The 22,615-nt window shown below is 44.8% G+C and overlaps 1 protein-coding gene across 2 annotated transcripts in view; it reads right to left on the bottom strand.

Annotated features, from left to right (window-relative positions):
* TVP23A (trans-golgi network vesicle protein 23 homolog A) overlaps nucleotides 1–22,615 on the bottom strand; it is a 512,460-nt gene that overhangs the window by 187,496 nt on the left and 302,349 nt on the right. For both annotated transcript variants that reach the window (XM_069647835.1, XM_069647834.1), the window contains exon 6: nucleotides 2,881–3,009. In XM_069647835.1, the coding sequence (XP_069503936.1) occupies nucleotides 2,881–3,009 (129 nt within the window). The remainder of the gene's footprint in view (nucleotides 1–2,880; nucleotides 3,010–22,615) is intronic.

Below are 22,615 nucleotides of genomic sequence, written 5' to 3'. Positions count from 1 at the left end.
TCCCATAAAATGTAGGAAGAAGGCCAAACTACAATATGCCAAAGAACAAGCAAACATCTCGGGGCACAACCATTTTAGGGAACTAGCCACATTTAGTATCTATATGCGGTAAACAAATGTACACACCAAAAATAGTGCAAAAACAGTAAAAATGTAACTGCCATCAGCTTGTTTTTAGGCACATATAAAAGTAACCAAAAATACCATGTGTAAAAAAGCTAGGGTGATATAATGCAGTGCAATGGGGATACATTTGTACGATGCTGTGTGCAATGTTATAAATACAAGCATTCAAATGGGAAGCAAAGTTTCCACGTACTGATAGTCTGAAGGACTGATCAGTTTCCCCATAAAATGGGAGCAAAAGGCAAGGCAAGTGAATCTGAAGTCTTTCTTTCACTTCAAAAAATCAGGACAGGATCAAAAACAGAGAAATAAGAATGGGGTTCCATAGGAAACTATGGTGGAAAAATTGCAAAAAGAAAATCTTTCCTAAGAGCAGAAGTTCCTGATTCTTCACCACATGCACAGTAACTGCACATGCAGTGTTCCCAGACAAGGCTGCCTTCCAGTGAAGCCGGCATGTTGGGGAAATAAATACGATGAAAGTGGCATGTTACTTTTTTTATTCTTTGCGAAAGTCCTCCTCTGACACTACATTCTCCTTTCTCTTCTTTTATAAAGCACTGATCAGAAAATTGGATCTGCTTAGCTCTGTTAGTTATGCTGGCTAAGGCCTTAAAGCAGGATGCACCATAACCTCACAGGGTGAACTCTGGTTGAGAGGTTCAAACTGCTTCATCAATTTCCGCTGATGTATGGGATATCTTCACCTCTCACTAGTTTGTGAATAAATGAAGAAAGCTTACTTCTGCCATGTGCTTTATCGAGCATAACCCGATGCATGAATTCTTATTTACAAGGTGCAAGCAGCAAAGTGAAAAATGTGGTTTCATATGTGTGCAGCAAACTGTAAAATGGTGTTCAAAACATGAAAACATGTGCAGACATTGAGAGGCCTATTTCTATGTATCAATGTAGAATTCTATAATAACATGTCTGTGCACATTCAAAGATTTGAAAATATTGGTAGTTATAAATTGTGAGGGGGATCATGATAACATCACAACAGGGGCAACTAAGGCACAAAGTTTGTTCAGCTAATCACACTGCCAGAAAATTATAAAAGGGGGGTGAATTGACATATCAGTAAGACAGATGTGCACCCATACATATTTGCCTTCAACCACTATTCGTACGAATCGTTTGAAGCTCGCTCAGTGTAACTAAAGCTACATATAGGAGTTAAAACTTAAAAATGAATCAAAATGTTGCTTTGTGGATTAATGATGAAAGGAATAGGCGAGCACAACTAAGTTAACTCAAATGTTCAGATTTATGCTGTCATCACTAATCAAGTAGCATAAAATTAGAGGAGCAGAACGGTTGAAGAGATCCAAAGAGACAGGGATCAAAAATCAGTAAAACTGAAAAACTGGGTGGGAACCACACAGTTAGCCAGTCGCTCTCACTCTGTTCCCCTTATGGGCTTACCAGTGAGTTGAAGGTAGGTAAATATAAGGGATGTCCCTTCTTTTCGCAAGAAAATCCTACAACTGGTTTTGTAAGCCTTACATTACTTGAAGATCCTAGTTGCATTCATTTTTCAGAAGGGACATCCCTTATATTTACCTTCCTTCAACTCACCGGTAACCCGATAAGGGGAATAGAGTGAGAGCGACTAGCCCACTGTGTGGTTCCCACCCAGTTCTTCTGTGTTAATGCTTTGTGGATTAATCCCATCATTTGTGTATAGTTCTATAGCCTGCACTGATCTTTCTACTGAATGAAAGAACAGCTTAACTTTAGTATATACTGGGCTTATTTTATGTCCACACCTTTTCAACAATTTGTTTGACAACCATTTTTAGAACGCTCTCCACAATGGTTCACCCACACAGGCTGCCATCTCACCAGATTGAAAGAGATATAGATAATTTCCATGGACCCCCTTGTGAGACCACCTCACCCCATTAGTATGTCTAATTGCCTTCTTGCTTACATGGCATTATGCCACCCTTACTCACTCTTTGGCCTATATGTTTTAATCTATTTAGTCACCTGTGAGAAGAAGTTGATAGGCTAGAGGGCTTTAGTGGCACTGTGTGTCCTCCCTGGCTTTTCATATGCTTTGGTAAAGTACTCCAATTGCTCCCCGTACTGTGAAAGAACACACCAAGAGTAGAAAGAAATGGGAGCGGACGGAGATGATCTACTACAGACACCACAATGAGTAACGTTTACCAATTTGCCATGACCTACACAAGTCCAACAAAACTCTCTTGTGCCCCACAGCCTCCTTGTATGCCCCATCAGTATGCCTCCGTTTCCCAGCTCTCCCAGCATCAAAGTGGACGAGTATCCATGAATACCATTTTTTAAACTTGATGCAAACTAGCACAGTGAATGCATATTGTTTTTTAATACTGGCAGAACAAAGGGAAACTGATGGAAACACAATATAGGCTCACATAAACTGAGCCTCTGTTTTTCATCAATACAATCAATATAGGAACCAAAAGGGCCAACTACTAAAGTCAATCTTGTGCAGGCAAAAGGAGAATAGCGCTTGCAGACATTTCAGCTTCCCTATCTCACACACTTTCTATGGCTACAATGCCGAGCCTGTGTTACTTTCAATTTCATGCTGTTATTCAGCACAATCTAGGAAGCGAAAAATAACATTGTATCCTCATGTCTTAGTAATTTTCAGTGTTGTGGTATCACTCCAATGCTTTATAGATTATTCCATTTTGGTAATGAAAGGTTGAATTGTTTATATATTTCTGGAAAAAAGAACATTATCCATAAAGCACTTACCCTCTGGAATAGCTGTTGTGATAAAAACCTGGACGCCATTTTGCCTATATGTTTTTGCCCACCCATTTTACAGTGGATGTATCCATAGAGGTTGGCAGTTTGAAGAGAGATCCCTGCTATAACCAGAGCCTAGATGTAAGAAAAAAGAAATCAAACAAAAACATAGGTTTACAATTGGCTTTAATAGCAATGCATCAATGTTCTTACAACCTCATGTTTGTATAAAGGCTATAATCCTACTCAAATCTCTTACTAGTCCCTATTATTAAATGTCAGTCTCTCAAGGCACAAGCCTATACAATCACAGCATGCAAAATCAAAGCATTTAGCAACATTGACATAATACAGATGCTGTTTTTTTTTCAAGCTCTTGGCAGAGTTAAAAGAATGAGCACCTACGATGTACAATGCAACTAATCAGGTTGCTTTAAACTAAGGCATTAACTGACTATTGTGCCACAGTTATGAGCAACCTGAAGCAACCAGCGCACCGTAGCTGACACCACAGAAGATCTCTTGTTTTCTGTAAAATAGCTTGAGCCAGGCCACACATCGCCGCCAACGGAAACAGAAAGGTAGCACTCTCATCACTCCCTTGCCATTACCCATGGGGGCAGTCCTGTTTTAATTTTTAGCTTGCACTCTACTTCAATGCACTTAGGGTGCAAACATGTTTACATGAGCAGCACCGGAGCATATATTGATAAAACACATAGTGGCATAATGTACCATCTGGTAGCAGTGCTGCAGCCTCCTTTGAAGTCCCTGACTTCGCTCTGGCAGTTTACTAGCTAATACAGCTCACCATCGAGGGTCTTATCCTTTAAATGAAAGATGCGTTTGTTTTTACAGGTAGGAATGCATGATCTTCTATTGACATTGTGCTCCTCTTAAGTGATATTTACCATCCGATGGGAACGTTAAAACATGCCACGTGACAACTAAAACCAGTTTGCAATCTTATTTTTGAAAACAGACAAACTACATTAGGAAGAAAATATTAGGAAATGTGAAAGCTGGAACTGGCTTCTTTCGACTCATCTATGATAACCTTGGAAAAGTCTGAGCATTCACAATTCTAGCCTGCATTGTCTACTCCAAGTAACCCTATGCTTCAACAAGCCTACATTGGATCCACAAATAATGGAAAGCTGCGGCTTCATATCAGAAGTTCCTATCTTTCCAAAACTACAGAAAATACAGACACTGAAGTCTTGTTTGAGGTGATTCATATGTTATTTTCTCAAGGGGTGATTAGGTTTACTTAGTTCTCATCCTCTCTCTTGTTTGCAATCTCCTAATCCTGCATTTTCAATGCATACCAAAATTAGGCTTTCCCAGTTGAAACTGTGGATAGTTTCTCTCCTCACTAGTAGAGGTTTGTCTCTAAATTCTAGGTTTTCCCTGTAATTTTCACAAGCGGAAACTCCCTGCAAAGTCTGTCGGCAGAGGCGGGACTGTGTAACTGTTATTCTGAGTACCATTGGACTGGTTGTCTACTTGAGTTTGCCAGGAGACAGTCCTAGCGTACTCTTGGTAAAACCCAAGGTCGAATTTTGGGTCAGTACTTCTCGGAAGCTGTGCCCCTGCTCTCTCCTAAAGGATCCGTGATCCGACACTGCATACCCTCCTTCACCGAAAGGGCTGATTTCAATTACCATTGATTCTGTGTCTTTCAGAATCAACTTGCTTTATCACCCGTCAGAGATACAGGCCAGAGGCTTTGAAGGGCATATGGTTTGAAGGAGTGCGCCAGGTCTTTTCATCAAAATCTGACTTCTTGGTGTTCCATCCAGACTGCCCTAAACCTTTTTGCTCAGTTCACAATTGGAGAATAGGTGGACCTGCTCATGGAATTTGTAGGTTCAGTTAGGTCTTCTGTGAACCAAACTCTCTTGCAAAGAAAATTGAGGAAAGCTCTCCTTTATCAATATCAGTTGATTAAAACAATGAACAGTAAAGCATCAGGTTTCCAAGGTGATGAGTGGAGATTATAGAGCAGGCAATCTATCACTGCTTCAAAATCAAATACAGGCAGCAACGTAGAGGACAAAACCCCAAAGCAATCAGATTTTCAATGTGGATGCTCTCCTTGAACCCATTCGATGTGAGCATAAAAAATGTCATAAGCATGATTCCATGTGGATCGACTGGTATGAATATGGGATTCCAGAGACAAACAAGTGAATCGTAGTCCTGGAACCCATTGGGTTGATTCTATTATTGACCTGAGTTTGTGTCCTCGCCAGGTGATTAGCAGGCATGGCTTCAATACTTTATCTGATTCTGGAATCCCATGATGACAATTTATAAATGACAAGATGTCTCATTTAACAGGATTTATTTGCTAGCGTATAGTTTCATAAAGAGTCTCTACTTGTATTCATCTTCTCTCTGGGTTGGGGCCCAGGTCCCTCGCATCTCCCTGGTTTAGGGTTCAGGGCTCTTTTACGAGTAAGCTTACGCTCGCCTGAAGGTCTGGATCGCTTGTCCAAATGAGTCTCCTCCAGAGGGTAAAACGTACCCCTTTTCCCTTTGTGGTCTTTTCCTGGGCCACAATGTCTCTTTTCACATGCAACAATCTTCGTCTTTTTATTCTTGGGAGAGGATGCCCAGTGTGCCTTCTCTTCCTGGGTCACGTTATCCTGTGTGAATTTCTCTTTCCTCAGTTTTCTTCACTCCCAAAGTATTTTCTTGTGCTCGTCCTCCTGTGCTCACCAGGTGTTCCCATTTTTCCACCTCCCTCTACTCCCCTGCAGGGTGGTCCTTTAGTTCCCTTTTTAAATATATGCATTCCTCCCATAGACTCGTAATCCTTTGAAGTTCATCCCTGACAGTCAGCTCCGGACATTTTTCATCAGCCAGCAATTGGTGCTGCATGGCTTGGGGAATGGCACCATGATGGCTCCTTGTCACCGAGCCGGAAGTCATGTCACACCTAAATATACTCAGTCACAGCCTCCATTTTTCACGGTTCTTGTTTCTCTGTGCAGTGCTCAAGACCATTTCTGTCAATGACGGTCACTTGATGGTTTTTTACAATGTCACTGCCAAAATCTGGCTTTAAACTCTGCCGGGAATGACTCCATGTCTGTCTGACATGCACTCCTTATGTCTTATTTCTCTGGGAAAATACTATGACACAGAGGAGTGTGGGTCCGTCAGACTGGCAGCCAAAATAGTGAAGGAGGGTCTTTATGGCCTCTTCAATGTCCACCCCTCTTCTTTGGGGACCCCTCCAACACCCATCAAAATGAGACAAAGACACATTGGTTATGTTCCCAGGAGAAGCGAAGACCAGGAAGAGGCACCCACACTCTAGAAGGGAGTAGTCTGTCAAGAAGAAAAACCATGGGAGGCATGATATGGAGCCCAAACAGGTTCCACAGCTTGCTCAGGAAAGCACAAAGCTGCCTTCCCCATCTCCTCTAGACCCGAGGGCTAGACACAATTTAGGTTTTTGAACACGCTACAGAGGCTGTGAAAGCTTTGTTTCTGCTGCTCCCTTTAAGGAGAGTTCTGGGAATTAATAACACTGCTCCCAAATGCCGTACAGCTCAGGTGTCTGCGAGTAGCATGCATCATAAGTACCCTCTACCCAGCAGACCGTGGAGCCCCTTTCCTCTACCAAACCTACTGATTCAGCTGCAATAGCGATAGTGTCCTTGGGTCTGTTCCCCTAAGTGCCAGTGCAAAAGATGCTGATATAATTGGCACCAGTGTCTGAGGCTCTGGTGTTCCCGGTGCAGTCAGTCCCTATAGAGGCCTATTCTGGGATAGGCTTCTGGTTCCAGAAGGATGATAGGGCAACTCAGTTAAGAATTTGTGATATTTTTGATGTAGAGAAGAAAAGGGAGAAGAAAGTACCTGCACATGTGCAACCCTTACCAGGTGTGGCAAAGGCTAAGTGTCTATATGAATGACTGGATAAACAGTCAAAAGACTCCCTTTTGCAGCTGCAGGGGGATCTTCAGGAGGCCAGTGGGTTGGTTACCTCCCTGGATTCACAGCTATGACCTCTAATTGAGATGGGATCAGTCCCCAACTTCAGTTATTTAAGGGTTGTCAAAGCTGTTGACACACAGCTTTAGTGAGAGCCTCCAACACACACCAACAGACATTCTGCAGCCCAAATCCTACAAGGCTCCGCTGCTGCCCTTTAGTGGGGCCTAAACAGATAAATTGTTGCCAGTGTGGACCAAGCCAGTTGTTGTCCTTTGTATGTACAAAGATTGGGCTCAGAAGTACAAGCAAGGTTTGATGACCCACCCTTTCTCACATCTCACCCATCTCCGGAAGGCATGGTGATCTCCAAGTGGCCATAGATTGGGCTAGAGAAAGTGGTTACCCCCACTTTTGCTCTCAACAAGAGTCGAAGAAGTTTGACATTTAGGTTGCAGACTTTTTGCCACCAGTAGTCTGGCTCTTATGGTGCCCAACGCATCATATGCGCTTGCCCACAACCTGCATGTCCAGTGGGACAATGGGCCCCATTCTTAAGGAGATAACAAGAAAGAAAATTAAATACTGATGGACCTTTCCCTTTGGCCTCCTATTTACCTGGGAAGACTCGCAGGGACGCATCAGCACAGTGGGGCAGGGATTGCCCCTCCTGCAAATTGAGGATGATCCTTCGGTGGGGGTGGAGGGTCTATTCTCCGATTCAGAAAATGTCTGAACAAAAAACCCTGGGCCTAGTTGAGGTTCCCTTGTGGGTGAGGGGAAAGAGACAAACAGATTTCGGGCAACCCAAAATTGCATACGTCGAAACTCCTCCAGCGTCTTCACTTCGGTCCCTGGGTGCTGGCACATGCAGGTGGGAAACTACTGGGCCTCTAACATGTACTGTCAAGCATACCCACTTATCTGGTGGGGTAACCTCAACCCATTGTCAACTGAAACCTCCAGCAATCTTCGTTTGCATACTCTGGGTGGTGGTCTGACCAATGGAACGGTCAGCCACATTTTATTTTTGGATCCATTCTGAGAGCCTTAGGGTGCTCTCATGTTTAGAATGGGCTATTAAAGTCAAAACTGAGTTCTAGGAACTAGCTTCCCTAAGGCGCCTTAGCCATGATCCATACCATTTAATGTTTGCTTTTTCTGGTTTTAGGTTCTATGTTTGGTCAGGGTTATTGTTTGGGGGAGGGGGAGTGGATTTTGTTCAGGACTGGGAACTTCATCTATCTTCTATCACACTACATCTACACTCATAATAGGAAGGTATTCAGTCCGGAGCAAGACCTACAGGAGGCTGAGGATGGGATTCTGTGACCCTGTAAATGTTTCCTGTGAGAGGGGAAGAATTATTTCTTTTGACAACATAAAGGGACTTTATTCCCCTAGGAATAGAAAGAAAGTTGATTAGTATATTAGAGGAGAGGAGGCGGACGTGGTGGCCCTGTAGGAGACACCCGTTCAAAAAGCCGGCAGGTCAATAATAAGATTTAGATATTACTTGTGGATACTACAGGCTACTGCATCAGACCAAGACATGTGGGATTCTCCTGGCTTTCTGGAATACTTTCAATATACAAATGGGGGAGAGATAAGGCAGGATAAAGAAGGATGTTACTTATTTGTTAACCTGTGCATGGTGTCCCTCAGGGCTCTATTCTCTTGCCTTGGCTTTTCAACATCTACCTTGCCACTTTAGACCATTTCATCTCTGCCTTCTCTCCTAACTTTAGTGTTATGCGGACAACACACAACTCTCCTTCAAGTTTCCCTCCCCTGCCTCCTCCTCTTCCTCTCTCATTACTGACCGTCTATCTGCTATTCAGACATGGTGTGCTGCTAAGGATCTCGGCCTTAATGTCAGTAAGACGGAGATCCTTCTCATTCGGACCACAGCTTCCTCCATCCCTCCTACTCTCTGGCCGCCCTTCATGCGCCCCCTCTCCTCATCTTCCTGTGAGGAAAAATAACCTTGCTGTCATCTTCGTCTCCTCTCTCTCCTTCTCTCCTCACATCACGGACCTTGCCAAGAAGGCCCATTTTCAGCTGCACCTCCTCAGGGGCATTCTCCCTTTCCTCCATCCCTCAGAAACTCAATGTCTAAGAGCTCTGGTCCTCTTCAGGCTGGGCTACTGCAACAACCTCTTCCTCAACCTGCCTCACTCCTCCCTTTGGCCCCTTCAATGAATGCAGAATAGGACTGTGTGAGAAACCTGAAGGTGTCTCACTCGCTAGTCCCCGGGGATCTGTCTTCCAGGTGGCCAGGACATGGCCATCGCTTTTGGATTCAGTTCATGGGGATGGACCAGTAGGGGAGGATCACCTGGATGAGGGGTCTTCGGTGAGTTGAAGTGGGACACCAAAGTGTGAGATGCGGATCCCCTTCCCCGTAACACATTTTCCCCATCCTACCAAGTAGGATACCTAGAAGCTCAAGATCCCGCCCCCACTTTCCTCACACTAACACTTTCTCAGGGACACATCACTGTGAGCGACAACAGACTAACACCAGAGCCCCGTATACCTGACATGTCCCAACACCATGATGTACCGCTTTTGCCGTTCTGGTCTCTTACGGCTGCACACGCTTTACCACTTTGCGGTCACCCACTGTAAGTTTACTTTATTTCCTTCTACTTACCTGCCTTTTTGTACACCTAGCATTTACATTTACAGACATCTCCGATTTATTCTTAGCGATCTATTGACATAAGCCATTATTTCCATTTCAGCTTGCGGTATTGTCCTATTGTACTCACGCTCACCGGTAGCTCCAGATGACCCGTGGGTTTCTCCCACCATACTCATCTGCTTGATTTATACCGCTTGGGTAAATATCTTTTTCATTATAATGCACACTAGGGGATTAATATTCCCTATGTCGTTTACCAATCTGTTTTAATCTACTTTTGTTGTCAATGATGTATAGGTCTGCCTACGTGCAAGAACCCTTCTCCTATTCCATGCACAAGATTGAGAATCCTTACATACCTCCATAGGTAATTGTCTTAAATCGATGCACTTGCATGATTAATTTGAAGGAAGGTGACTTGGGCTCCTCACGTTCACTATTCTCCTTTCCCTCTCTTTTTATTGATAAACCTGCTCTTGCTATATTCTCATCTCCCTATATAATCCTTTCCATTGGGTTAATAACATTGTGCCATACTTACCAACATCATCATAATCTGAGGACTATTCATATGCATGAATTCTCTAGTTGCAAATGGTTCAATTAAAACTGCTCCTTTAAATCTCTCACATTCAAGACCAACAAATGTTAAATATGATGATTTCTCTTTCTGAAAACAACCAAGATAAATTTGGGAATATGTTGTATGCTAGATACACTGATCTGTATGTGATGAAGGGAACGGTTTATCCTGAAACACGTGGTGATTCTTATTTGGAAACAAGGAAGAATTGCATACAGAATTAGCTCTATGGAATTGTTATTTGTGAACTAATCTTCACTGTTACAGAACTGATTTAATTTCTTTATAACATATTGGCTGATCATCAGCAAATAGGTGTGCATGGGACGGCAGTGTCCGAATTTCTTCGGACACCATCTTGTATTACTCCATGTCCCAACACCAGGATCAGGCAATTACTGATTACACACACCTGAGTCCATCACACTTCCCCACGCGGATAAAAGACAGAGCACGAAAGTACACTCTGAGCGAGGAAAAGCACACGAGGAAGCAGCAGTTCCAAGATGACAGTTTAACACAAGAAAGGCGGCGAGACCAGAGAGGGTTGCAAGGAAGGAAGTGTCCTTGAACTCTAGAAACCGCTACTTTCACAAACCTTGGAAAGTAAGAAGCTGTACCTACACTGTGGATCAAAAGGTATCTGGGGCTCTCCTGTGCCGATAACCCAGGCAGGGAGGAGTGATTGCCGCTGTGGTACTGTCCTTGGCTCCTCTAACAAAGCGGCGGCAGAAAAACCAGCACAGCCGGTGAGCCGGAGAGACCGATACAAGGTTCAATACAAGCGGCAACATTGTATGAAGGAATCCACAAAGAACAGGGTGTGAAATGTATGTGATGAGCGGCGCAAACAATTGGAAACCATAGGAGTGAATGAACTTTGAAAGGCCAAATTAGATACTGTGTACAGAGTGGTCCGGCGCCACATGGGTGCTCATTTGAAGGTCTCTTTTAGGTATCCAACTGAATGGAATGAATTTTGTAAAAAGGAACTTTATATCGAAGTGGTCCTGCGAAGGGTCAAGCTAAACCCTGTTCACATTAGAAAGTCTTTGATAAGTGTAAAGTGAACTGCAATTGGTCCAACCCTGGCTGAGGGAGACTAATTGAATACAAAGAAAGATCTGAGCCCGGCTGAGGGGGGGATCTGGGGTGAACCGTGAGTCACCTGAGAAAGCATATTTTCTGAACATTAAAATAGGGGGATCCACAGTAACGAAAAAAGGGAACTGAGCCCAGAAGAGCGGGATCCACAGTAACGGAAAAGGGATCTGTGCCCGGCTGACGGTGTAAGAAGAAAATAACTTTATTTGTTTTGTACATCATGCCCTCTGAATCAAGAGACTTTGATAAGAAAAGAGACTTGGGCACAGTAGGCCCTGATGCAGGAAATAGAACTGTATTCTTGTGTCGAAGAAGCCAGAGTGTGTGCTTAGCTCAAGTGAACTGCCTTGCCCCATGCTGAAAACGTGAGGAAGGGAGGCCAACCAACCAAACATTCTGACTTATTTTGTGAGCACTTCTTTCTTTTTTATGAACATTACCCCACACTATTTGTAAATTAGCGGAAAGCATTGGCAATAGGTTTTCAGTATAGGCCCTTTTATTTTGACAAGACTCCACTAGGACTGCATTATTACTTTTTGATGGTTGTAGCTTGCTCCCATTTGTAGATTTAGGTTTAGATAGGCGTTTATCGCCCCCTTGTGAAAGTTCAATAAATACCCTTGAACTGTGGTCACTTGTGTCTGTCTTACTTCGATGCCATGCCTTCATTACAGTTGTGAGACTTATCCTTAGCCTCAAGCCCACGGGCTGCACCTCTCCAGCCCCAACATCTCTCCACTGGCTCCCGGTTGCTGCGAGGATCAAGTTCAAACCCCTCTGCATCATCCACAAGGCTTTCTTGGGCCTGCGACCCCCATACATCCAACTCTCTCTCCCTAAATACCCCCCTTCTAGAGCCTTTCTGTCTTCTAGCTCCAACTCTCTGCAGATCAGACGCTTCTCCAAGCAGAGAGTGGGGGTAGATCTCTTTCCTCTGCAGGTGCCTCCCTCTGGAATGGCCTCCCTACCCCCCTCAGACTTGAGCCGCATCTCCTTGGGTTCTGGAAGTTTCTGAAGACCCTCCTTCCCTCTCCCCATCCCCTGATAATGCTTACCCACCCTCCTCATCTTTATTTGCTGCCTGGTTCCTTCAGATTCTTACAGGTCACCTGACCCTCCCCGACCAGTCTAGCCTTACACTTGCTCTCCTCTGAGCCCCCTGCTCCACCTGCATTTGTCCGTCTGGGCTCCCTCCCCCTGCACTAGCCTGGCTGGCTGGGCCTGCACCCCCTGAGCCCATCCAGCCCCATTCCTCACACTTAGCATGTGGACCTTCTGCGCCTGGACTCTTCTCCCCGGGCTCTGTCCACCTGACCTCCCCTGACTTCCGCTGGCACTTGCTCAACCCTCCTGCACTTCCCGCCCCTACCATCTACCATGCACTTCTGTTTACAGCACTTGCACAATCCGAATGTCACAAGACCTAGTAGGACCGTTTTTGTTTTGTCATCCCTGCCCCCCATTATCTTGTTGCACCTTGACACACTGTGTATGCGCATTATAAAAACCAAATAAAATAGGATTAGATTGACTACAATCTATGCTCCCGATATGGGACAAGATGCCTTTCTCAGATGAACCCTAAATCAACTGGGGGATTTTGTAGTGGGAGAGATAATCTTATTGGTGATTTTAATATAACATGGTCGCCAACAATGGATAGAAGTCGTGACAGGTCCCAAAGGGATAGAGCCCTTCCAAGGTCCTCCAAAATAGTGTTGAAAGACTGAAATTGAGAGATGCATGGAGGGAGACCAAAGGCCCACTGAAGAAGTTTATTTTTTACTCAAACATCCACAAATAAGTCTCAAGAATAGACAGTATATGGGTCTGAGGCCCATTACTTGGGAGACTGCAGGAGGTGGAATTGGGCTGAATCTCCCTTTTCGATCACGCTCCAGTTCAGGCTAGAATTAACCTTCCAACGTTGAGAAACGGGATGTGGAAGTGGAGCTTCCCTGCAGAGCTTTTTAAAGATCCTATTATCAAGAAGAGGATAGAGGAAGTGATTGGGGTCTTCTTTGACAACAATCCATTCCCCCATACCTTACGGGTAGTGATGTGGGATGCCTTCAGACAGTTATGAGGGGGGAACAAATCCCAAAAGGACAAACAATTTAGATTTTTGGAGCGCAAGCTTAATCTCAAACAGGTAATGGTAGCAAATCCATCTAGCGTGAACCTGAAGGCATACAGGGGCACAGCAGGCCAGCTGGATCAGTTGAGAACCAGATGAGCTGAGAAATCATTACTGCACACTAAGCACCGTTACTACATTTGTGCCAACAAAGCGGATATGTTACTGGCCCGACCCCTTAAGAGAGGAAAGTGCACTAGGGTGATCACAGTGTTAAACGACAATAATGGTAACAAAACTACAAATAAGAGTCAGATTCTTCAGCAATTCACTGATTTTTACAAAAATCTATGTTCTCCGTCAACAACTCTGCAAGACGAATATCTCAAAACAGTGTCATTACCAAAGATTAAGTAGCTAGAAAAAGAAACTTCAGGTAGAAATGACGAAGGAGGAAGTTCGGGCAGTTATCAAAAACCTACCATTTAATAAATCCCCAGGCCCAGATGGCTATCCTGACATTTTTTATTAATAAATTTGGTTCTTTACTTGTCCCTAAATTGACTAACTTGTTCAACTCCTTTCACTCATCGGGTCGCATTACTCCCTCAATGGAAGAGGCCAAGGTTATCCTCATCGCCAAGCCCTGCAAAGATCCAACTAGGTGCAGATCTTACTGCCCTATAGCCCTGATTAATATTGATGCAAAAAATGTACACAAAAGGTGTTGAATAACAGATTAGACCCCTTTCTTCCTTCCCTGATTAGGCCAGACCAGTAAGGGTTTGGGAAAAATCACCAGACCTTTGACAACATTAGAAGGGTTTTGCATCGGAAATCACAAACTCTCCCTCGATCCTTCTCTCCCTAGATGCTGAGAAGGCATCCAGCCATGTGGAGTGGTCATTTTTATTTGCCACTCTCTGAGCGATGGGTTTTGGGCTTCTTTTTCTCCATTTGAGGGCTAAATTACATTGCCCCTTCTATTCACCTAGTCAGAAATTAAACGCTTTCGAGTATGATACCGCTTAGCAGGGGCACCAAACAGGGCTGCCCTCTTTCATCCCTTTAGTTTAGTATATTTTTGGAGCCCTTCCTACACTGCTTGAGATTAACCAACAAGAAAAAGAGTATTCCATTTGGTTTCAGCCTTTGCAGACAATATTCTTCTGTCCTTGACGGATCTAGTAAATTTCCTTCCAGTGGTTCAGAGGAAACTGGAGGCGTCGGGCCTCAAGATCAACGTAGACATGTCAGAAATGTTCAAACTAACACTGATTGAACCTTAACTACTATTGTCCTAATCAGCCTCACCCGTAAAAGTGGGGAAAGGAAGTATCAAATACTTGGGAGTCACGCTTACCTCCTCCATAGAAAGTCTATATTCAGCGAATTACCCCAGACTCCTTTGTAGAATTAAGGAGGATCTCAACAAATGGGACACACTTTCCATTTCATTGCTCGGCAGAATTGCATCGGTCAAAATGGTTGTGTTGCCAAGGATTCTTTATTACGTCCAGGGTCTCCCCATCCTGGTCCCGAAGGATTTTTTTTTTTAAATCACGTGCTGGCGTAATCTTGAAGTTTATTTGGAACAAAAGACCTACCATCTCATATAAATCACTTACATTCCCAGGGAGTAAGGGAGGATCATCCCTTCCAAATGTTACGGTCTATTATGAGGCAGCACAAATCCAAGTAATCAGGGAATGGTTCACAAAAGACAATAATAAAACGTGGGCTAGAATGAAGAGCGCTCATTGGTTAGTCTCTAGAGATGAGGTCCTATGTCTTCACAAAACAGGTGGACCCACGAATATGTACTTGAGTAAAGTTACAGGACTAGTAGGGGTTATGTAGTAGACACTAATCAAGAAATATGGGATATCGTCTTAAACCTCGCCATATAGCCCGCTATTTGGAAACCCTCAATTTCCCCTGGGCTGCCAGCCAAATGCATTCAAACAATGGTGGAAAGCAAGTTGCTGTAAACTGAGAGATTTGTACCAGGGATCAGAGATTAGATCCTTTGTTGAGGACTGTAAGCAGTCCTTCCTGTTAAATGAAAAGGAAAGACTCTGTTATTACCAACTTCGTCACTGGGCCATTAATCCAGAAAGAAAAGCAGCGGCTCGGAGGGCGCTTACCCCCTTTGAGAAATTCCCGGTGACCAAGCAGGATCCAGCAACTTGATCTCTTCCATACACAAAACTTATAATAGGTAGCTCACACTCAATAGTTTGGTCTTACATGATGAAGTGGGAGACCACATTGGCGAAACCCATTCCCCAAGAGGAGTGGGAATTTCTCTGGTGAAATATTCCCAAATTCACCAAATCAATACAGTTGAGAGAAATGTGGTACAAGATTATGACTCAATGGCACTACACTCCCACACGACTACATGCCATGCTTTCAGGATCGTCACCTTACTGTTGGAGGGGTTGTGCAGAAAAAGGACACTGGCTCACATCTGGTGGTCCTGCCCCACATCTGGTGGTCCTGCAAAAAGGTGCAGAAACTTTGGTCTTCAATAGTGAAACCGATGCAAGACATGTATGGTGTGCAATACATAGCCTTGCCCCAGATTTGCCTACTGGGTTTGTGGGATACGAATACAGTTCCTTAGAGTAGAGGGACCGCTAAGGGAATCATGAGGTTGTTATTAGGTGCTATCCTTAAAGCCCAGAAGTGGAGGTGCATGGAAGCACCTACTTTCCACGATTGGATTTGGAAGATTTGGGACTGTGTGGCAATGGAATGAGTTACATACTCTCTCAAGCAAGATCACGTGGCCTTCTCCAACAAAATCACGTGGCCTTCAGATCGGACTGGGAGCATGTATACAACAGGTCAGAGATTGTTATGGGATTCCTACACGAAATTGGAGTTCCTCCACCCGCAGGGTGTCTATTTATATAATCAGGGAAAAGGGTGGACGGGTGCAGCGCCTTATGAAAAGGGCCCTAATGCTAAACTATATCCGTCCCTCAAAAACAACTCTCCTGTGCCTTGGCCCAGCTACCCCTAGATGTCACTGGTGGGCTGCCTATCTAATAGGGATAGCAAGGGGAGCCTTCCCTATACCTAAACTCAACTAAACACAATCTAAGTTAATAAAAAGGATTTCATTTTCTGTGTCATGCTGCTAAAGTGTCTTCCTGATGTCTCTTAGCGTCATTAAAAAGACAGAGAATTGGTCTCCTCTCATAAAACAAGGATACTTCGAGAAAGATGCTCTACATAACTTTATTCGGTTACTTATCTCAAAGACGTATCTCACAATCAATTGTTAAAACCACCTCCCAGGTATGTCAAAAAACACTTTGGGAGTCTGCTAGTTCTCAGCGATTTACCCCTATTTATTCAAAAGGATATCACTTGTCGTGATCGGTTGACCAGCTTTGGTGTGCCTCCTCGCTTATGCTACCTTCAGGACCTAGAAAAAGGAGATAAACTATCCATTGTCTCCAGGTTCTTTTGGAGTGCAGCAAATGTATGACAAACTGCCACTTGGTATTAAATCACAGACCTATAATTGGACTAAAAACACAAATGAAATCGGGGACTTACTTTTCACCCTGACTGAAAATATATATTTTTTTATAATTCAGAGTATGCAATAGTTTTGTGCACCTACAAAGCAGTTTGAGACAGTTGTACTTCTACAAGAACCAGACAGTCTTTTTCATACAGGGCTGGGCTTGTCCATAATAGATTGAACCAAGATGAATTGAGATTTCCTGTTGGTCTGTTCATTTGCGGGGAACGGGACAGGGGAGCATGCAGAGGGAGGGAAGAACAGTTATAGGTAATATGTGGGAGTTAATGAACAGTAAAATCATTTCATAAAAATTAATTGGATGACGCAAATTGGTTTTTGCAGTTTTCCCCTTCCTTGGTAGTCAAGAGATTGATCTGCAGTTCCTCGTGGTTAACCGCTGTTGTGGGCGGCACTCAGGTAAATGGCACATGTGGTTCCAAGTAGATGCAGGCGTGATATCACTTATGTCATAGCTCAGTGACAAGGAGCCATAATGGTGCTATTGTGGGCGCTGTTTGGCACCAATATATCTCTAGAGCAGACTGATTCTGTCTGGGGTACTTTTTGGACCTAGCCTAATACTTTCTGGATTTTCCAATTTTAATGTTCTCATTTCTTACTCCTTTTTCTCCTATCTTATTTCCCGTTCAAATTAGTTTATGTAATTTCCTTGTGTTCTTTTAATCTGTGCCAGTTGTCTCACATTCCCTATTAGTAGGCCAGTGTTTTGATCTTGATGGTCGTGCAGATTAATGAATACCTCCGTCCCCAAGTACCACACAGACAGAATGGCCAATCACTGCCTGTGCAATCTTTGAGGCCACAGGTGAAGTGAGCCGTCAATCTGGAACCAGGAACGCTGGAAGGACCCCCTGAGCGCTGTAATGCAATAAATGGTTACCAAACAAGATGCAATGACGATAATGTCATATGAAAACAAGTTGTAATAGGGCTTACCTTAGTATAATGTAAACAAGGCCGCAATTGATGGGAAGTATCAGGGGATCAACAGCAGAGTGAATGGGTCGGTATCCAATTGAGGCTTGGATGACAGTTCAACACCTGGGTCAAGATGAATCTGCACAAGAGTCCAGAATCCAAAAACGAGATCAAAAACCAATGGTTACAAGGCCAAAAAGTTCCAGGTAAATGGCAGTCTGTTATGCAGTCCGTTGAGTGTGTCTGGGGTCAATACCAGTAGAAATAGATCCAGGGCAATGGTAACAGATGCGAGGAGAAGGACGAAGACAAATCCGTGAAGCAGTCCATGGTCGTAGAGCCTAAGTATCCAATGAGATTCAAAATGCCAAACAGTCCTTAAGAGGCAGCTGAGAAGCACTGACTTTGTGGCTTCCGATGCTTTTAACTGCTAACAACAGTCATATGATGCGCATCACGGAAGCGTGAGGAAAAATCACGTGCTAACAGATGATGAATGCGATAGGTAGTCATTCACCTCACGTGACGCTTGAATCTCTGTGTTCCTCGGCGGCAATGCAGACGTTTCCATGGAAGTTGCCACAGCACTGAGGGTCGAAAAACTCCCGGAGTGCCAGTCAGCGCTCTCCGTTGTCGAGCGGAATGCTGTTTCTTGGCGCCATGATGAGAGGCGACTGTCGCGCCAGGTAGGTATGGGCTGTTCTGTGTAATTGTGGATTGTTTAACAATGCGTGGACTGGGAGACGTGACAGCCAGTCTAACTCCCTCTGTGCCCTGTAATGCTGTGGACCTTTCCCTTTCTTCCTCCTCATCTCTGTTACCTTTGTTGCTCTGTGTCTATCTTTTCATTTCCTGTGCTGTCTTCCTTTCTTTGCTCTCTCCCTTGTGGGTCTCCTGATTTTCTGTTGTCTCTCCTTTTGTATATCGCCAGCCACCTTTCTGCTAGGTTTTGCGTTCTCTATTATGTTTATGCTGTGTTGGGAACCTTCCTACTATGGTTTTCCCTTACAGTTATTATCCGTTTCTCTACCCTCTTCACTTCTATTCTCCTTCCCTGAACAGCCCATTCTTAAATGTTTCGTCTCCACTCAAACAATCCTTCTAGATCACCTGTCGTTCACTTTACTCTCCTCATAACTGGCCTGGTCTACCCCTTTCCCACTTGTCACTGTGCCACTTTCTTTCATCTGTTCTTCCTAGGCTAAAGGTCCTCTCATATCTCCCTACTTCTTCCCCTTAGTGGCAATTAACCTCTCCTGCGCCTTCCAAATCCCTGTAGTCTTCAGCATTCCTGCACCCCGGCCAGATTGTCTCACACTCTTCTTGCTCTTCCCAATGCTTGTTCCCAGACACATGGGCAGCAGCCAGAAGCATGTAAACTGCTCTCCTGAACACCCGAGAAGACTTGCTCTCAAATCTAGACTCCAACCATCCTTCTGTCCTCATTCTCCTTCAACCTGCTCAATTGTCTCTGTGACAATCTTGGTCAGGCCCTAGCCTGGTTGACCTCCTTTCTCTCAGATCGACCCTCCAAGGTCCGACTTGGGTCTTTCCTCTCTTCTATCTATCTCTCTCTACATTAATGTGTCCCCCAGGGGCCTAACCTCCCTCTGTGATTCTTTACCACTACCTGGCACCTCTTGCCCACCGCATCTCTACCTTCTGTTCTAACTTTCAGTGTTATGCAGATGACACCCAGCTCTCCTTCAGGCTCCCTTCACCCTCCTCTACCCCTTCTCTCATACCTGACTGTCTGTCCGCAATTTAGGAATGGTGTGCTTCCAACAATCTCTGCCTTAATGCCAGTAAGACTGAGATCCACCTCAATGGGACACCGGTTCACGCCTTCCCTCTCTCACTCTTGCTGCCCACCCTAAACCCTCTACCTGCACCTTCTTGTGAGACTAAGAACCTTGGTGTCATCTTCAACTCCACCCTCTCCTTCTCTCCTCACATCTCTGACATCTCTAAGAAGTCACGCTATCAGCTGCACCTCCTCAGAGGTATTCTTCGTTTCCTCACTTTCCCCCAGAAACTCACTGTCTCCAGAGCCCTGGTCCTCTCTAGGCTGGACTACTGCAACAGCCCCTTTCTAAATCTGCCTACATATAATCTTCACCATCTACAACTAATCCAGAACAGGACTGCAAGACTTGTCCCTGGCCTCGAGACCAGGGATTGTATCTCTTCAGCCCTGAAATCTCTCAACTGGCTCCCTGGGCATGCAAGGATCAAGTTCAAGACCCTCTGCATTGTCCAAAAAGCTTTCAGGGGCCGGGGACCACACTACATCAAGCTTTCTCTTCCTAAGAATCTTCCTTCTCGAGCCCTCCGCTCATCCACCTCAACTCCCTGAGGGTCAGACGCTTCTCCAGGCAGAGAGTAGGGGGGTAGATCTATGTTCTCGGCTGGTGCCTCCGTCCGAAAAAGCCTCCCTGCCTCTCAAACTTGAGCAGGACCACCTGAGGTTCAAGAAGAAACTCAAGACCATCCTTTTTGCATCAACTTTCTCTCTCCCTCTTCCTTGCTGATGTCCCTGTCTGCAGCACATACTGGTTACCTGGCCACCCACTGAACTGACGGAACCAGCCTCCTGAACGACCAGTTGCCCTTGCACTGCCTTTGGGCCTCCCAACCACTTAGGGACTGTATCTGCAACTCCACAGTCCCCTAACTGATGCACTAATGAGCCACCTCCCTGGCAGCACTTATGAATTCCTTTGCACTCCCCCCACCCCCGGCACGTCTCCCCTTCCCTCCCGCTGCACTTGCGCGATCTGAATGACAAATCCTAGTGAAATAGTTGTTTTGTCCTCCGTCTGACTTCCCTTCCGTGTCTTGTCACGCCTGGGAACACTTGTGTACAGGCATGTTAGAAATGACTTATCATATCATCAACTCAGTGGCTGGCCTTTGGCGATCAGCCCTTTTATGTATGGCACAACGTTCTCAAATTGGTTGCTCTTGTGTCTGTCCTGGGAGAGGGTTTCGCGCTTGACTTCTGATTGGCCTATTCAACAAATTTTTTGGAGCACAAGTTGCAACCTCCACTCCGAGCTGTTCCCATTTTCCACGCCAAGTAGGACTGAATACCCTTAACTTCTCTAAGCACGTCCACAAACATTACATCAAACTGGAGGCACCTGTCCTCTAGGGCACAATTGTCCTACGCAAGTGCAATTTGTCGAGGCTTTTTTGTACATTTTATTGTTGTTACTTAGTTGCATTGTAAGTTTCCAATCTGAGTGTACTGGTGCATCCCTGCCTGAAATAACCACTTTCGCTCTCTGCTACTGTTCAGGTTCACCCCCTCATTTGTTTAGGGGGCTGATGCATTGCTCCTTATTGGGGTTCTGCTACCCCTGGGAACCCAGCTGCTATGTGTTGGACTCTGGGCCCTACGACCTCAGGAAGACAAAGTGACTTCCTAACCTTAACCCAGGTGAGAATACCACCTCCCCAGTCCAAGCACCCACACTCCAGACAGGTCTCCATCATGAAGGGGTGAGGCGTGGTTGTCACTACAGGCGAGGGATGAAGCAGATCTACAGGCTTCACCAGATGAAAGGTACTGTGCTATTGTTCTGGACAGTTTATGAGGACTTGGAGCCCCCCTTGGCTTCTGACTTCACTCAGATGTTGATTCATTACCTCTTAAGCAGGATTCTTAGTTTTATATGAACAGTGGGTTTTGCATCCTTTCTGGGATCATGTTGTAGGAGCTACAAGTATTGTACCATAGCATATGTTTCATTATTGCCCCTAGTCTGTTGTGGTATCACTGCAACTGAGTCCAGATTCTTATGTCTGCTCTTAATAGCCCCACTATCTTCACACCATGCCAAGTGGATTCAAACCCTGAAAAGAACAGAACACTTGCCTCAATACATGGGACCATTGATTTTATGTTATTGTTTAAAGTGCAGACCTTGCTCGAGAGCATGAGCGTTGTACAAGATTTGGGTGAACAGCAGTTGGGCTACCATCTTTTAACAGTAGCACAGTACTGTGAGTTGCGTTATGTGCAACCATTGGGATTAGACCATGGTCAGGTGCTCTTGGTAAAGGCTAGGTTTTGAGAGATTTGCAAGCTTTAAGAATTGTGGGAGCAGTTCGAGTCTATACTGGAACACAGTTCCAGTGGGTGGATGCATGACAAGAGAAGGAATGTTTGTGGGTCCATGCTGCCAGGCTTTGCCTGGTTCTTTCTCTCCTACCTCAGTGCTGGGTTCTTGCGCCACAATCCATACTGAAAGCCACCATTTCTTGAGAGGGAGGGTCCCCTCAAGGCACCAGTCTTACCTTGGGCATAGAGCAGAAAGCCTAGTCTTCTGAAGTCTTGTGCAGTATCCCCAATGGTGCCCTTCAGAATGCTCTGTGGTTTTTCAAGCCGTAGGAGTTCTTTCTCTTCTCCCTCCAGCCCACCCATCAGCAGTTTGTGTGTTGACATTGCAGGTCCTAAAGCCCTCACTTCACATATCTTGCTACTCCCAACGTTGCTGCCCCACAGATCTCTGCAAAAGGTCCTGCATTGGAACTTATCTGCCAACTCCAATTCAGACCTGTCCACACTGCAACATCTGCAATTTTTGGGAGAGAGTAGGAAGAGCACAGGCACATACTTCCCATACAACATTTCTCCTACCACAGACATCTCTGAGTCAGTCTGGTTGAATAAGTGGCATTTTTGGAGTGCTGCTGGAAACTGGACTGGAACGTCTGCCTGAGAATTCTCCACTTTCCTCTGAGATCCTTGAACGATTCTTTCCTCTTGTAGTGGCTTCTTTATGCTGTCCGGGGGGACACGCTATTTGTAGTATTTTTAGGTGAATGAAATAGAATAATTTCCCTAGTATACCCAGGCCGGGATGAAGAGCTGCCGTGCTCTATATATGT

Source organism: Ambystoma mexicanum, chromosome 2q (assembly GCF_040938575.1).
Source record: "Ambystoma mexicanum isolate Mex_15411 chromosome 2q, UKY_AmexF1_1, whole genome shotgun sequence".
Taxonomy (NCBI): domain Eukaryota; kingdom Metazoa; phylum Chordata; class Amphibia; order Caudata; family Ambystomatidae; genus Ambystoma; species Ambystoma mexicanum.
The sequence above is the reverse complement of the archived record's forward strand: the minus strand, read 5'-3'. Positions and strand labels throughout refer to the sequence as shown.